The sequence below is a fragment of the Rhinoraja longicauda genome, chromosome 16, assembly GCF_053455715.1.
Source record: "Rhinoraja longicauda isolate Sanriku21f chromosome 16, sRhiLon1.1, whole genome shotgun sequence".
Taxonomy (NCBI): Eukaryota; Metazoa; Chordata; class Chondrichthyes; order Rajiformes; family Arhynchobatidae; genus Rhinoraja; species Rhinoraja longicauda.
Genome location: NC_135968.1, coordinates 38,816,369 through 38,832,538, shown reverse-complemented (window position 1 = coordinate 38,832,538; position 16,170 = coordinate 38,816,369). Strand labels below are relative to the sequence as shown.

Below are 16,170 nucleotides of genomic sequence, written 5' to 3'. Positions count from 1 at the left end.
GTCCTCATTGGGGCAGAGGTGAATAGGACAGTACTCTGGCTTATGGAAGATGTTGCAACTTTGGGGCTATTAAATCAATGGTAAGCTATTGTTAACACTGAATGCATGAGAAAGCGTTGGCTGATGTCTGAAGTAAACTCCAAATCGCTACTTCCATTATAGGTTCTGGAACCAAACATCTGGAAGGTGAGCGTTTAGCATTAGTGGCTGCACTCTCTACAAGGCTGAATTATCCTTTGCAAGTTACGAGACCAAAAATGCTCACTGTACTGAAAATGTAACTGTGGCGCCATTTATTTTCTTTATATTCCAGCCTTCGAGATATAAAAGTCAGCATTCTTTTAGAAATCTTGGATATTTACAGTGGAAATTTCCAGGGAAATCGCCAGTTTTTTAAAATCATGTTACGGTCACCAGTGCGGTTTCTTTATTGATAGCATTTTTTTAACCTGTTCTGTGCGACCCCTGGCATACTCGTTTTGGCTTAGTGTCATTTTATGAGTCATCCTTGACCCAGAAAAAAGTCGGCACATGGTGGCCCATAGTGAAAAAAAAAATCTTGGCAGCGAACAGGTTAACTCTCAGTTGGTTCCCACATTTTAATGTTATTTGTACCTTATTTTATATTTGTTTAATATTTCAGCCAACATCATAATCTTCCTCCTTAGCCAGAGACTGATTACATCTCTTAAGGACATTCTATTTCTCAGTTGTGGAGGGGAACAGCCTGTGATCTGATTGTTTTATTGCTGGAGATGGGGAGGAAGGTGGAAGGGGTTTAGGGACAAATTTGTGGTCCAATAGTGCAGTTGCTGCCCCATGGCTCCAAAGAGTGTACTTTTAAAACCCCTGTTCAGGTGTTTCCTTGTTTTATCGTATGAATCAATGTGTTACGAAATCTCAATGTCAAACATGATCAGCAATTATCTGAGAGTTACTTTAAATGTTTACCATTGTTTATCAATAATCCACCACCATAAATGTAATATCTTAAGCTGCGCAAGCAAACTCATTCCTCATGTTTCAGAGTAGAAACAAGGATTGCAGATGCTGGTTAATACACAAAAGGACACAGAATGCTTAAGAGTCTGGTTTCATACTTTCAAACCCAGTGTAAGTTATTCCCAGATGATCTCTCACTAAGAGATTACTAATTTGTTTTATCTCATTACACATGATGAATTCTAAAACAAGTTGTTTTTTTTTCCCTGGTTGTAATCATGTTAGATGTGGCTGAGAGTCTTACATTGGTGAAACAAAGAAATTCTCTTAAAGAGCATGAAATGATTTGCCCTGAGGCCTGATTGAAAGGTCATGGATAAATGTTTTCAGCAGTGTATAAAAATTGGATAAACTCTGCATTTAACATTTTTAAGAAGTTTATGTGAGAAAAAATAACTCAATTGTCTTTAAAGCTTCACTGAGGAAAATGCTGATTTTCTTTTCACAAATTCCAAGTACAGCTCTAACTAATGGTAGTTAGTAACAGAGCAATCAAATGAAACCATTATTTCATTGTTTCCCCACCCTGTTGTGACCAACTGCAATGTTAACTTAGTCACCGTGATTTCCTCAGATATGAAGTTTAGGGTCCAACCTGAAAGATAGATGAGGATTGCGCTGAATCTGAGCATGAGGGGAGAAAAGGATTTGTCATGAGTCTTGGCTAAGCTCAGGTTCACGAAGAAATGGAGAAACTGGGCAGGAGGGTGGCACAGTGGTTATGGTATGATACAGGCTATGGTACCTCAGAGCGCCACAGACCAGGTTCAATCCTGACCTTGGGTGCTGTCTCTATGGACTTTGCTCTTTCTCCCTGTGACTGGGTGGATTTTCGCTGGGTGTTCTGTTTCCATGCTGCATGACGCAATGACTCTCTAACTCCAATAAGATGGTAACAGAAACTAATTCCTGAAAGAAAACCTCCGGTGAACTTTGGTGCGAAACCAGAGGACTCTAAAAGTTATGGGAATAATTATCGAGTTGACGCAAAGCTGGATAATGTGTGTAAATACAGAACAAAAGTTTGAATAATATCCTGTAATTAGCTGGGGAAGCTTTGATTAAAATCTCTCCCTTACACTACTGCACTCGGTTAAATCCAAATAATGCGTAAGTTCATGAAATGAGCATTTATGATGAAGACAATGATCACAGATGCCTTTCTAACTGCTTCCCCAGTGAATGGAGCCCTAACCCTCTCCATCTGCCACTTGTTTTTAAACCTAACATCCTTGTTTGAAGGAACACAAAGGTCTAAAAACATTATTTTCTCAGCACAATCACATATTGGCCATGGGATAAAACTGCTACATCTGCTGACATTTCAACACATTTCAATAATAACGATTGCCAAACATTTATCGAGGTTGTTCATTGTCTCACAAGAAAAAGAAAATTAATTTTCATTTTTGGGAGAATCATCGATGGAAAAGTTTTAATAGAAATATAAAAACATTAATGATTTGCCTGCCACAGTTTATGATCATCTTTAAAATGAGGATGATGCAAATGCAAATGTTATTGAACAGATACAAATGCTACTCTGAGTTTAGGATGTGATTAAACGTTTCTGATTTTTAGTGAGAGAGGTATTTTGTTTTTCCATTATATATGGTAATACGAATATATGGTGATCACTGTACAAATATCATTGGTACACGTGACAATAAAAGATCTTTGAACCTTTGAAACTTTGATCAAATTCTATTGCTGCATATTCTCATTTTACTGCATGAACACAAAATAAAGTTGCCCAAATGGTGTAAAGCAGTAACATTTTTCATGTCAATAAAATGGATCCATTACCAAAATATTGTCATCCATAATTTTCTTGAAATCCATCACTGATTGATGGGGCTGAACATGCAAATTAGTTCATTCTATTGAAGTCAATGGAACTTAAAAGCAAAATGCTGACATTAGTTTATTGTGCATTTAGTGCTAATAACTAGGAGCAGATTTCAAGAGACAGTTGACGATTGTTTATGCTGATGCATTTAGAAATTTATTTATTTTCCATGCCTTTGTATTCTCAAATCTGGAATTGCAGTTGGTTCTCAATGTAGTTATTCCTCCATTACTTGGTTTGCAAAACATTTAATTTTCTCTTTATAAATTCACCATAAATAAAAATAAGTAACTTGCAAATTTATTTTTTAAATTCTTTCACTATGATGCGAGATGATCTGAAATGTAAATGTCAAGAGCAGTAATTACCTAAATTACCTAAATGGTTTATTCGTTTGCTCTAATGATAAAAGCTGAGCAGAATATAAACCAAAAGGAGGAAAGGCTTGCATTTAATTAGTGCCTTTTATGACTTCTGGACATCCCATCGCACTTTACAACCAATAAAGTGCTTCGGAAGTATACTCGCAATTGTAATAGAGGAAATGAGGCAGTGTATTACTGCACCACCAGAGTCCGCAATCAGCAATATATTGTCAAGTACATAACATGGTTACAGTTCCAAAAAAAACTGCACATACTGGAGATCTGAAACAAAAACAAAATTGGTGAGAACACCAAGTGAATCAGGCAGCATCTGGGGAAGGAGAAATAGTTATTGCTTCGGGTACAGACAACTTTGTTCTGAGTGTAACTGTCACCCCTTCCATTTATCCGCTGAGTGTTTCAAGCATTTTGTGCAGTCCTTTCCAGCTTTTCAAGTACATTTAGAATACCGACACCGAGCCAACAATGTGGAAAAATTCCCCATATGTGTACCGTTGAAGAAACCCATTTGGGCTAATTACCACACAATGAGTCTGCTTTCAATTAGCAAAGTGATAGAAGCTATCACTAACTGTGCTACCAAGCAATAATCTTCACCCCAATGCTCGGTTTAATCTTTGCCATGTTCTTGGATGTCAGAACACATCACAACCTTTGCAAATCATGAACCAAAGAGCTAAGTTCTCGAGGAGGGTTGAGAGTGACTGTCCATGGCATTATTTGAAAGAGTGTGGCATCAAAGCTCCCTGGTAAAATTAAATCAATGGGCATCAAAGGGAAACACTTAAGGGATTAGGGTCATGACTAGCACAAAGGAAGATTGCTCGAGTTGCCAGAGGACAATCATCCCAACATTCCTCAAATCATCACTGCAAGAGTTCTCCAGGGCAGTGTTCTAGAACTCACGCAACTCTTTTATTCAATAACACTGTAAAAGTATTACAGATAGACACAAAATGCTCCAGTAACTGCGGGACAGGCAGCATCTCTGGAGAGAAGGAATGGATGATGTTTCGGGATGAGACCCTTCTTCACATTGTCTTAGCCTGAAACGTCACCCATTCCTTCTTTCCAGAGATGCTGCCTGAGTTACTCCAGCATTTTGTGTCTATCTTTGGTGTAAACCAGCATCTGCATTTCCTTCCTTCACAAGAGTACTACGGCGTTTCAAAGGCATTCAAAAAAAGTGTTCCCAACCATCTTCTCAACAGCAGTTATGGATGGGGCAAAGAATGAATGAAAAAGGTATCAGAGATGTACAACACTCTCAACCAGTTGTCCAACTTGATTCTGCCATCTTGGAAATAATGTTACAAATAGCAAAATCTTGATGCATTAATCAACCTATCATTTTATCCAGTTGGTTCCATCAAATTTGTTCTTTCTGTAATAACATATACTGAACCTTACTTCTTTTATTTAATTCCATTTACTTCAAAAGAACTGAATTTTGCAAGTAAAATTCAATTCAAATTGGTTGCTACATGGTGTGTTCAGCAGACATAGCAGAGACACAAAAAGCTGGAGTAACTCAGCGGGGTCAGGCAGTATCTCTGGAGAAATTGAATAGGTGATGTTTCCGGTTGAGACCCTTCTTCAGATATGACAGGGTACATGCTGCCACTCGGAATCGTGTCAACATTTATTCATGAAATATTTCACATTGACAAATTAATATCCAAATCGTGGCACCGAAAGAATCACATTCTTTTATGAGAAATGTTTGAGATCAATAACTGGAAATGGCAAATCCCACTGCTGAGGGCCTTTATGGCCAATGGCCTTTCAAACAAACAGACTTTGATTTGTGGTTTCCCAGCAATGCTTCAGGCAGCACATGTGAAGGATACCCAAATGCTGGCTTGTGATACTCAAAGAATGAAAGCACATCGATACTCTCCATGACAATTGTCATGTGTACTTAAGGCTACATTTATTTAATTTTAACCATGTTGGTAAGATTTGATTTCAATATTGATGTGGTAAACCTTACACAGGCAACACTGATTAAAACACACACATTTATGCCGTTGCCTAGTGTGACTTTCTCAAAGGGATAGAATAGATACGAACCCAAACCAAATCATTTGTTATAATTATACTTTTGTTTTAAATGCCGCTCTTTATTTTACATCTGTTGGACTAAAGATATAACTTCACGGCATAGATTAGTTATTTCCCATTTTCTATTGGGTGTAATTTAGGCTGAAGGATCTAGGATTTTAAATAGAAGGTATCACAAAATGCTGAAGTAACTCAGCGGGTCAAGCAGCATCTCAGGAGAGAAGGAATGGGTGACGTTTCGGGTCGAGACCCTTCTTCAGACTAGCATCTGCAGTTATTTTCCTAGGATTTTAAATATATAAATATAGAAGTACATGATTTGGTGTGGGACTGCTTGTGATGTAAAATCGAGGCATTCTTTTGCTCTTTAAAATAGTGGAAGCTTCAAAGAAGAAATTTCAGGGCAGACGAAATGTGTAGGAAGGAACTGCAGATGTTGGTTTATACCGAAGATAGACACAAACTGCTGGAGTAACTCAGCGGGCCAGGCAGCATCTCTGGAGAGCAGGAATGGGTGACGTTTCGGGTCGAGACCCTTCTTCAGACTGAGTCAGGGAAGAGGGAGAAACAGAGATATGGAAGGGTAAGATGTGAAAACGAGATATCAAAGGGGTTAATTGGCTGGGCAAATGTAAAAATTGTCCCTAGTGTGTGTAGGATAGTGTTAATGTGCGGGGATCACTGGGCGGCACGGATAACAAAATGTCTTGAACCATGTAGTTATACCCCATAATAATAATAATAATAATAATATTATAATATATTCCTTTATTTGTCCCACACCGGGGAAATTTGCAGTGTTACAGCAGCAAAGTGGACAGCAAGAGACATTCATTATGAATTAAAATAAAGATAAGGATAATTGTCATCATTTACAGTGTTTTTCCCCTACTGTTACTGTTGACTGGTCTGTTGGGAGCAGTGCTGGTTGTGCAGTCTCACAGCAGCGGGAAGGAAGGACCTCCGATATCTCTCCTTCACACACTTGGGGTGAAGGAGTCTGTCACTGAAGGAGCTACTCAGTGCAGTGACAGTGTCCTGCATGGGGTGGGAGTCGTTGTCCAGCAGCGATGTTATCTTTGCCATCATCATCCTCCTCTCTCCCACCGCCTGTACTGAGTTGAGGGGGCAACCCAGGACAGAGCTGGCCTTCCTGACCAGCTTGTCAAGTCTCTTCCCCTCCGCTGCTGAGATGCTGCTGCTCCAGCAGACCACTCCATAGAAAATGGCCGATGCCACCACAGAACCGGACAAACGTTTCTGGTGTCAATATAAGTTGGATTCATTTTTAAAAAAAAGTAATCATGGGCTTTTCAGAGTTTGAACTTACCATGGGGATCCAGGCACAGGAGTAGATGCCACAGGTTTGGTCTGGTGACGCACTGATTCCTTCGCACCGATGCCTTTCTTTAGATTATTCTTCTTCATTAAAACACAAACAAATTGCCGTTAAAATACATCAGATTTTCTTGTCAGTATCTTCCAAACTCAGAAACAACGTGTTTGAAATGTAGGTTTGTGAAGGTGAGCCATGTAAAAGATTGAATGTAGACATTTCGTGATGTTAGATATGAATTTAGATTTTTTAGATTTAGAGATACAGCGCAGAAACAGGCCCTTCGGCCCACCGGGTCCGTGCCGCCCAGCGATCCCCGCACATTAACACTATCCTACACCCACTAGGGACAATTTTTACATTTGCCCAGCCAATTAACCGACAAACCTGTACGTCTTTGGAGTGTGGGAGGAAACCGAAGATCTCGGAGAAAACCCACGCAGGTCACGGGGAGAACGTACAAACTCCGTACAGTGCAGCACCCGTAGTCAGGATCGAACCTGAGTCTCCGGCGCTGCATTCCCTGTAAGGCAGCAACTCTACCGCTGCGCCACCGTGCCGCTCGGTATTTAGTTATTATAAGTGATTTTAAGATTGGAAATAAGCAATGGTATTGGTGGGAGGAAAAACAGTCATCTTTCAAAAACTTAACGACGTGGCATTTTCTTTTAATCTCAGCATTTTGTTCTCTGACAACCAGTCTGCAATATCTATCTTTAAAGGACATCTGATTATTAAAATCTATCTCTAAGCCTGTCTGAATGCAACAGTCGCATTTGTTAGTTCACGAGTGACTGAAGGACTCTGTTGTCAGCTATTTAAGCAGCAAGTGAAACAGCTGAACACCAAAACTGTCACGAGAACCTCCTTCTACATGAATTAGCTAAGTTCCCACAATGCAAAGAAGAATAAAAATAGTTAGAATATTCTATGCACAAGACAGAACAACATTTATGGTCGAGAGCAATCAGTTGAAAAGGAGGTCAGTGCCGGGGTGGCACGGTGATGCAGCCGTAGATTTGCTGCCTTACAGCGCGTGCACCGCCGGAGACCTGGGTTCGATCCCGACTACAGGTGCTGTCTGTACGGAGTTTGTACGTTCTCACCATGACCTCGTGGGTTTTCTCCGAGATCTTTGGTTTCCTCCCACACTGCAAAGACGTACAGGTTTTTTGGGAAATTGGCTTGGTAAATGTTATAAACAAATTGCCCGTTGCGTGTGTAGGATAGTGCTTATGTATGGGGATCGCTGATCGGCTCGGTGGGCCAAAGGATCTGTTTCCGCGCTATATCTCTAAACTAAACTAAATTAAAATTGCATCACAGTAGTGGGGCATCAATTTATCTCCACTTACGGATTCAACCGAGCCCCCTGCCCGATCTCTCACCCCACCAACACAGGTACCAAACTAAAAGGAATACTTCAATCTCAATCAGTCTGAAGAAGGGTCTCGACCCGAAACGTTACCCATTTCTTCTCTCCCGAGATGCTGCCTGACCCGCTGAGTTACTCCAGCATTTTGTGAATACTTCAATCTCAATTGTGCTTATTAAAACAATAGGCCAATAAATCATTTGCTTTGCTTATGATTAAAAGTGTAGAATTTTCTCAAGGTATTTTTTTTTAGTTTAGAGATACAGCACGGAAACAGGCCCTTCAGCCCACCAAGTCCGCTCCGACCATTGATCCCCACACATCAACACTATCCTACACACACGAAGGACAATGTACACATACACCAAGCAAATTAACCTACAAACCTGTACGTCTTTGGAGTGTGGGAGGAAACCGAAGATCTCGGTGAAAACCCACGTGGTCACGGGGAGAACGTACAAACTCCGTACAGACAGCACCCATAGTCAGGATTGAACCCGGGTCTCTGGCAGTGCAGCGCTGTAAGGCAGCAACTCTACCGCTGCGCCACCGCGCCACCCCTTAAATGAAACATTTCCTAGGTGTTCCACTGGGAACTGATTCGTATAGATTTGCCAAGTGATGAGGTGGTTTCTTTCCCTTCCAGGACCCCGTTAGCTGATATTATTAATAGTTCTCTCTCCTATACACTACCCCCTCTTAAAAATTCGCTTTCATCAACTAACTCCTCAAAGATCCAATAAAATGCTCCGTTCTTGTAAATTGGTGCGTTATTTTCAAACTTTCCCTCATTCCTCAAAGTCTTTGAACACTGAGCACAGAGTAGCCTCCCCGATATGTACACATCTTCCCCTTAGCTGTACCTATCTGATCAGTCTTCTGCCTTGGAAGCTGTAAAATTGCTCTTCCAAAAGGCACACGGAGTCTAGCTGATCCCAAACTTCTCATCCCTTTGATATGGTTGAATACACATTCTCCTCCAGTTTCTCTGCTGTTGTGCAGCTGGATGGAACCATATTCATTTGATTCCATTCATATCTATTACATGTTTTGTTGGAGAAATGCTTGGAATGGCTGCTCTTTGAACATCCATATTATTACCTTTGATACCCCCCCAAGTCTCTATCCATAACCCCGACCGATTTCGCATCCACATGCTGCCACTCATCAACCTCATCTAACGCACACATTTCTTTCCACGTCTGGGCTGGAGCTAGCCAGCTCTGCCTCCTTTTGAGCACCCACAATTTAAATTGTCTGGTAATGAATAAAGCAGAAATTTTCTCCAGCCAAAGCGCAGATCACGACAGTCCCTGTTGCAAATTTCCACCTAAAGGCATCGATCTTAAAATTAATGAAGACAATTCTGCCTTGGTGCCAGATTTGAATTGGTGATGAGCAGTGGACCATATATATTTTTCCTTCTAAATGTTGCCTAAATCCCCAACTATCATGATTCCAGAACCAGGGGCCACAGTTTAAGAATAAGGGGTAGGCCATTTAGAACGGAGATGAGGAAAAACTTTTTCACTCAGAGAAGTTGTAAATCTGTGGAATTCTCTGCCTCAGAAGGCAGCGGAGGCCAATTCTCTGGATGCTTTCGAGAGAGAGTTAGATAGAGCTCTTAATGATAGCGGAGTCAGGGGAGATGGGGAGAGGGCAGGAGCGGGGTGCTGATTGTGGATGATCAGCCATGATCACATTGAATGGCAGGTGCTGGCTCGAAGGGCCGAATGGCCTACTCCTGCACCTATTGTCTATTGTCTATTGTCTTCTGCTGCTGAGATCTCCATTCATGCCTTTGTTACCTCTAGATTATCTATAGCACTGCATTTATTCATGAGATTCCCTCTTCATTTTCCTTCTATAAACTTGGAGTCATCCAAAATTCTAACGCCTGGGTCCTAACATTCATTTTTTTGCTGGTCATCTATTATGCATATGATACTAATGGTTCCAGGTTAACAAAGGCCTCACTTTTTAAATTCTCTCTCTGCTTTTTTTCCTCCCTAACTGCATCAATGTTAGCCAATCGGTCTAAAAAAGGATTCCAATCTGAAATGTCACCTGCCCATTCCATCCACAGAAGCTACCTGATTCACTGAGTTCCTCCAGCACTTTGTACTTTGCAGTTTCATGTGTCTCTGCGGTCGGCTATTGCCTGACGTTAAAGGTGCTATATAAATACAAACTACTGTTGTTATATTTGTTGTTATCAAGGCTACCTTATACATCCCATTACCTGCTTGATACAGCAAATGAATTCAACTATTTCGCTTATTCAAAATATTTAATGTTTTTCATTTAAATTAACGTGCAGATTAAAAGTATGACCAACACAAACCTCTTCTGAATTCACATTTGATTCTTTTTTCACTCCTGATATTGTACTGGAAGCCTTGGCACATGATTGCTGGTAAGACCCTTTCTCTTTATCTGTAAATGAACAGAAATAACATTGCATTCAAATGTCAAAACCCACAACTGTTAAAAAGTTTCCCTCTGCCTAATGCACGTTAAAATAACCAGGATATCTTTAAAAACTTAGATTATACTTTTATATTTACTTTAGACATATTTTATAAATAGTTTAGGTTTAATTGTTTCTATTATTTATCCATTCATTCATTCATTCAATCATTCATTCATTCAATCATTCGTTCATTCATTCATTCATTCATTCATTCATTCATTCATTCATTCATTCATTCATTCATTCATTCATTGCAGTTTAAATTACAATCAATTTTCATTATATTAGTTAGCCATTTATTTACTTTCCAGTTAAAATGGTTGTAGTCATCTAGAGGATACATTGCGTGCTACAGCAAATTACATATTTTCCAGCATTTACTTTTTTCTTTCTAATATATTGATATTTGTACAGTGTAATACATTTACTGTGGTTTTGACATGTAACAACAATTTACAATATCCTTTTCTAATGGTTACATAAATACACACAGGATACAAAAACACCGGAACGCAAGGTTTCATTTCAAAATTGCTAAGATTTATGTCCTGTGAAATGGGCATTTCTTCAGGCACTCAGTAATGAATACAGCCCAGATGACAGAATGAGAAATTGTTTCCATTGTTCCCTGTAAGCCATCTTACATAACACAAAGTTTTTAAATGCTGCACGATGGAAAACATTATCTGAAACCTTATTGTTAAATGAGAGCATGCACTTTGTGCTAGAAAGACATATATCCCATACGTACATATGACACAGGAGAAGGTAGTTTGTTTCATTGAGTCAGTTCCAGCATTCAGGGCATTCCCATTGATCCCATTCCCCCACTAATCTCCCTGCAATCTGCTTTATCTCACTTGCACATTATCTATCCCCAATTCTCCTGCCACCCACCAACCCTAGGGGGTAATTTACAATAGCTAATTAACCTGCCGTTAACTTTTTGCAATGTGGAATCAAACTGGATCGACCATGGAAAATCGAAGCGGTCACAGGGGGAATCCGCAAACTCCACACAAACAAGCCTGAGGATAGGACTGAACCTTATCTCTGGAGCCATGAGGAGGCAGCACCAACTGCTGCACTTCAACGCTCTCTGAAACCTCCACCTCAGTCCTTTCTTGATGTGGGTATGCACCATTCATGAGCATGTGATAGATCGGGTAGATGCACAGATCTCGGCCAGAGTAGGGGAATTGAGGACCAGAGGACATAGATTCAAGGTGAAGGAGAAAAGATTTCATAGGAATCTGAGGGGTACCTTTTTCACACAAAGGCTGGTAGGTGTATGGAATGAGCTGCTGGAGAAGGTAGTTGAGGCAGGGACTATCCCAATACTTGAGAAACAGTTAGACAGGCAAATGGATAAGCCAGGTTAGGAGGGATATCGGCCAAACGCAAGCAGGCGAGACTAGTGTAGCTGGGACATGTTGGCCGGTGTGGCCAAGCTGGGCTGAAGGGCCTGCTTCCATGCTGTATCACTCTATGACTATATGACTAAGTGCAGTGATACCAAGTTGCGATGATTTCACTTTTACTAGGCATGTGTGATTGACAAAATCCATGGGCTTGGACATTGAGAATGTTCCTTGCTACAAGGTGCAACCAGTGCTAAGAATTCTACATCTTTTAGTGATGAGTGTCAAAAAAATCAGGGGCCTTGTTATGCATGCGAGAAAGAACAGGGGAATGAGATTCTTGGAATTATGCTGAGAACTGATATTGACCTGCTAGGCTGAGCAGCCATCTTCTTTATTGCAACAAAGTGTAAACAATGAGAAATAATATGAGAATTATGCCTTTCATGCACAGTCTGATCTTATTTATTCACATCTGAATTGAGTCCCCACTTCACCTAAACTAGATATTCTTCTCTACAGTATTTCCAATTGTTCACTCGATACCCTGATCTCTTCCTTTTTACTTATCCTTGCCATTTCCCAATACAGGCTTCGTCCCAGTTTACCCAATGAACTCTCCAGATGTTTTGCCTTCTCTCTTGGTGGCCCAGGTCTTGTTCGGCCTCCCATTTTACATACGATCACCTCCCCAACCTGTATCTCAATGCTCCCCCTCTCCTGCTGGTGTTCTCCCCACTGATAGTCTCCCCCACATCACAACCACCTCAGGTTCTCCCCAGCCTCCAAGCTACATGCAATCTGTTCCTCCCGACCTCTATGGAACATTCACTCCTTGCCATGGTGATTTTATCATGCATGATGTTCTGGAGATTGTGCAAGGTGGCACATGAATTCCTTTCATCAAACTGGTGTGTACCCTCACTCAATTTCTATTCAATTCATGAAAACAGCTGCTGAACATGGTTTATGCCTGGACTGTGCATTCGCGCGCACTATCAAATTACTCAGAATTCTGCACTAAATAAAAGATAATTCAGAATTCTGCACTAAACAAGGACAAATCTCTGCTCCAGCAAAAAGGATATGGATCCCAGAAAAGCACGGATGGAGCAATATATGGATTAAAGGACACCCAATACCCACACAAAAAGGTACTAAAATTAAAATGTTATCAAAAAATTGATAACATTTATCAATCACAATGATCAATGTGAGTGATAATTGATAACTCACAATTATCAACAACAATGTTTTGGATCTAATTCAGATGACATTGAGTTTCCACTGTGGAATAGCTAAATGCCAAAACATCTTCATTCATACCACAGAATGGAATTTTAGTCAACCACATCAAATATTCCCATGAGGTTGAAATTTTGCTGCTGGTAATTAATTATTAGGTTGTATTATTTACGAACAGTGAGCTGTAGTTGTACATGACCTGTGACCAGTTTTATGAGGCACTTCATTTTCAGTTTTTTGCTTATGATATAAAGTACCTACATGTATCTTTCAAGTCAAGGTACGTCTAAGTTCAATCAGCAGAGATAAAAGATGATTGGTGTTGTTTACATGAACAGTAAGGAGATACATGTGCTCTTTTTTCAATGTTACTTAAAAAGAAAAATGATGCTGCCTTGGAAAAAAGTAATCGGTTTGCTTTGAAATACACTTATGTAGCGACCATAGAGAATGGTCCAGGTCGTCGAACCCTCGGATTGGCCAGCGAGGTCACGTGGGAACGCGACCATGGGGATTGGTCCAGGGAGCGACATCGCTGATTGGCCAGCGATGTCATGTGCGCGTTTGGCGCCCGATTTAGTCAGTTCGGCGAAGTCTTCAAGGAAGACAGTAAGTTTGTAATGGTTGTCCTTTACCTTGTTGTTTAACTCTGTATTCGAATATTGCGGCTGCAATAAACTTCTTCTACAACCAACAAGTTTCGGACTCGCCATACTTAAACCTTTAATGTGATTTATTTTCAGTTTAGTAATAGATTTTGTACTCTGCACAATTGTTGTCGATGATATGTTTTACCATTCTATTCCATAAATTTTGATTTATTGATCACATGAAAAGCTCAATAATAGATGCACATTCAAAAATAAACAGTTGCTACTTTGACAAAATAATGTTGATTTTACTTTAATAAAGAAGAGTTGGGTTTGAGCTGTAATCGTGTGAATAAAGCAAGATGAATGACCAAAGCCACAGTGTGTCATTAATTGGCTCTGACATTAACAACAGATTGGTAGGAAGACTAGGATTTCATTGTGGTCTCAAGCTTCATTCACCGCAAAGATGTTAAGGAAGCTTTTATATAGTCATCAAACAATCAAAATCAAAAGGCAAATTACAATCACAGCTCTTCATCTTACTAATTCATCAATCTTAGCATTAATTATTTTTACGAAGTTTGTCAGATACCAGAACATGTTACTTTTAAGATTGTCTGCACTTGCTGCTCATCTCCTAAGTTTATACAATTTTATTGATCATTTAATCTAACTGGTTGTTCCCAAAATAGTGCAAATAAATAAGTCAAGTGTGTCTTATTGTCATATGCCCCGGATGGAACAATTAAATTCTTACTTACAGCAGCATTACAGACTATGAATACATATTCAAACTACTTGTCCTATGTTCTATTTGATATTACTGTTTCAGTTTTAGTTTCAGTTTTAGAGATACGGTGCAGAAACTGTCCCTTCGACCCACAGCGTCCAGCCCGACCAGCGATCGATCACCCATACACTAGTTCTATAGTTCACTAGTTACACTAGATCGTATGCAGCAGGGACAATTTACAGAAGCCAATTCATCTACAAACCTGCACGTCTTTGGAATGTGGGAGGAAACCTGAGGAAGCCCACGCGGTCACACGGAGAACGTACAAAACGTCATACATCCTTAGTCAGGATTGAACCCAGGTCTCTGACGCTGTAAGGCAACGGCAGCACGGTGGCACAGCGGTAGAGTTGCTGCCTTACTGCGAATGCAGCGCCGGAGACTCAGGTTCCATCCTGACTACGGGCGCCGTCTGTACGGAGTTTGTACGTTCTCCCCGTGACCTGCGTGGGTTTTCTCCGAGATCTTCGGTTTCCTCCCACACTCCAAAGACGTACAGGTATGTAGGTTAATTGGCTGGGCAAATGTAAAAAAAAAAAAAATTGTTCCTAGTGGGTGTAGGATAGTGTTAGTGTGCGGGGATCGCTGGGCGGCGCAGACCTGGTGGGCCGAAGGGCCTGTTTCTGCGCTGTATCTCTAAAAAAAAAAACAACAACAACTCTAGTGCTACAACACAGTGCTGCCCTGGTTTAGACTTAAACACAAGTTTTAGTTTTACTGTATGTGCAGCTTTGCTGTTCTCTGGGTAAGTCACAATATGCACTGAATCTTATACATAACAAAAAAACAAATATGACAATGATATTAATTTACAATCATTATATTGATAGTAAATTTATTCCATTCTAAAGAGGAATGCATGCAATAATCTGTGTAAATTATTCAAAATTTTCAAGAAACAGGACTGGACTTTGTCTTCCCAACACCTGCAGGGTGCTCCTGACCCCAACTAAACCCGTGCCTGATTTTTTAATTTAACCATTAGTTCGATCTACTTGGTGGGCTGTAAGACCATGAGACCATAAGACATTATGCCATTCAACCCATTGAGTCTATTCCATACCGGCACGGTAGCGCAGCGGTAGAGTTGCTGCTTTACAGCGAATGCAGCGCCGGAGACTCAGGTTCGATCCTGACTACGGGTGCTGCACTGTAAGGAGTTTGTACGTTCTCCCCATGACCTGCGTGGGTTTTCTCCGAGATCTTCGGTTTCCTCCCACACTCCAAAGACGTACAGGTATGTAGGTTAATTGGCTGGGTAAATGTAAAAAAATAATAAAAAATTGTCCCTAGTGGGTGTAGGATAGTGGTAATGTACGGGGATCGCTGGGCGGCACGGACTTGGAGGGCCGAAAAGGCCTGTTTCCGGCTGTATATATATGATATGATATGATGATACCACCATGGTTGATCTATTTTCCCTCTCAACCCTATTATTCTGCCTTCTCCCCGTAACCTTAAATGCTCTTTTTCATCAAGAACATCAATCTCTGCTTTAAAAATACCCACTGTATTGGCCTCCACAGCAGTCTGTGGCAATGATTCCACATATTCACCGTCCTGTGGCAAAATAAATTCCTCCTATTCCCTATTCTAAAGGTACATCTTTTTATTCTGAGGCTGTGCCCTCCAGTTCTAGACTCTCCCATTACTGGAAATATCCTTTCCACGTTCATTCTGTCTCGACCTTTCA

The 16,170-nt window shown here is 40.5% G+C and overlaps 1 protein-coding gene across 4 annotated transcripts in view; it reads right to left on the bottom strand.

The window, feature by feature from the left end:
- Positions 1-16,170, bottom strand: part of tcerg1l (transcription elongation regulator 1 like) — a 563,581-nt gene that overhangs the window by 147,913 nt on the left and 399,498 nt on the right. For 3 of the 4 annotated variants that reach the window (XM_078413654.1, XM_078413653.1, XM_078413651.1), the window contains 2 exons: positions 10,357-10,448; positions 6,632-6,723 (listed from right to left, as the gene is read on the bottom strand). In XM_078413654.1, coding sequence (XP_078269780.1) covers positions 6,632-6,723; positions 10,357-10,448 — 184 coding nt within the window. The remainder of the gene's footprint in view (positions 1-6,631; positions 6,724-10,356; positions 10,449-16,170) is intronic. The other variant, XM_078413652.1, reaches the window with a different exon arrangement.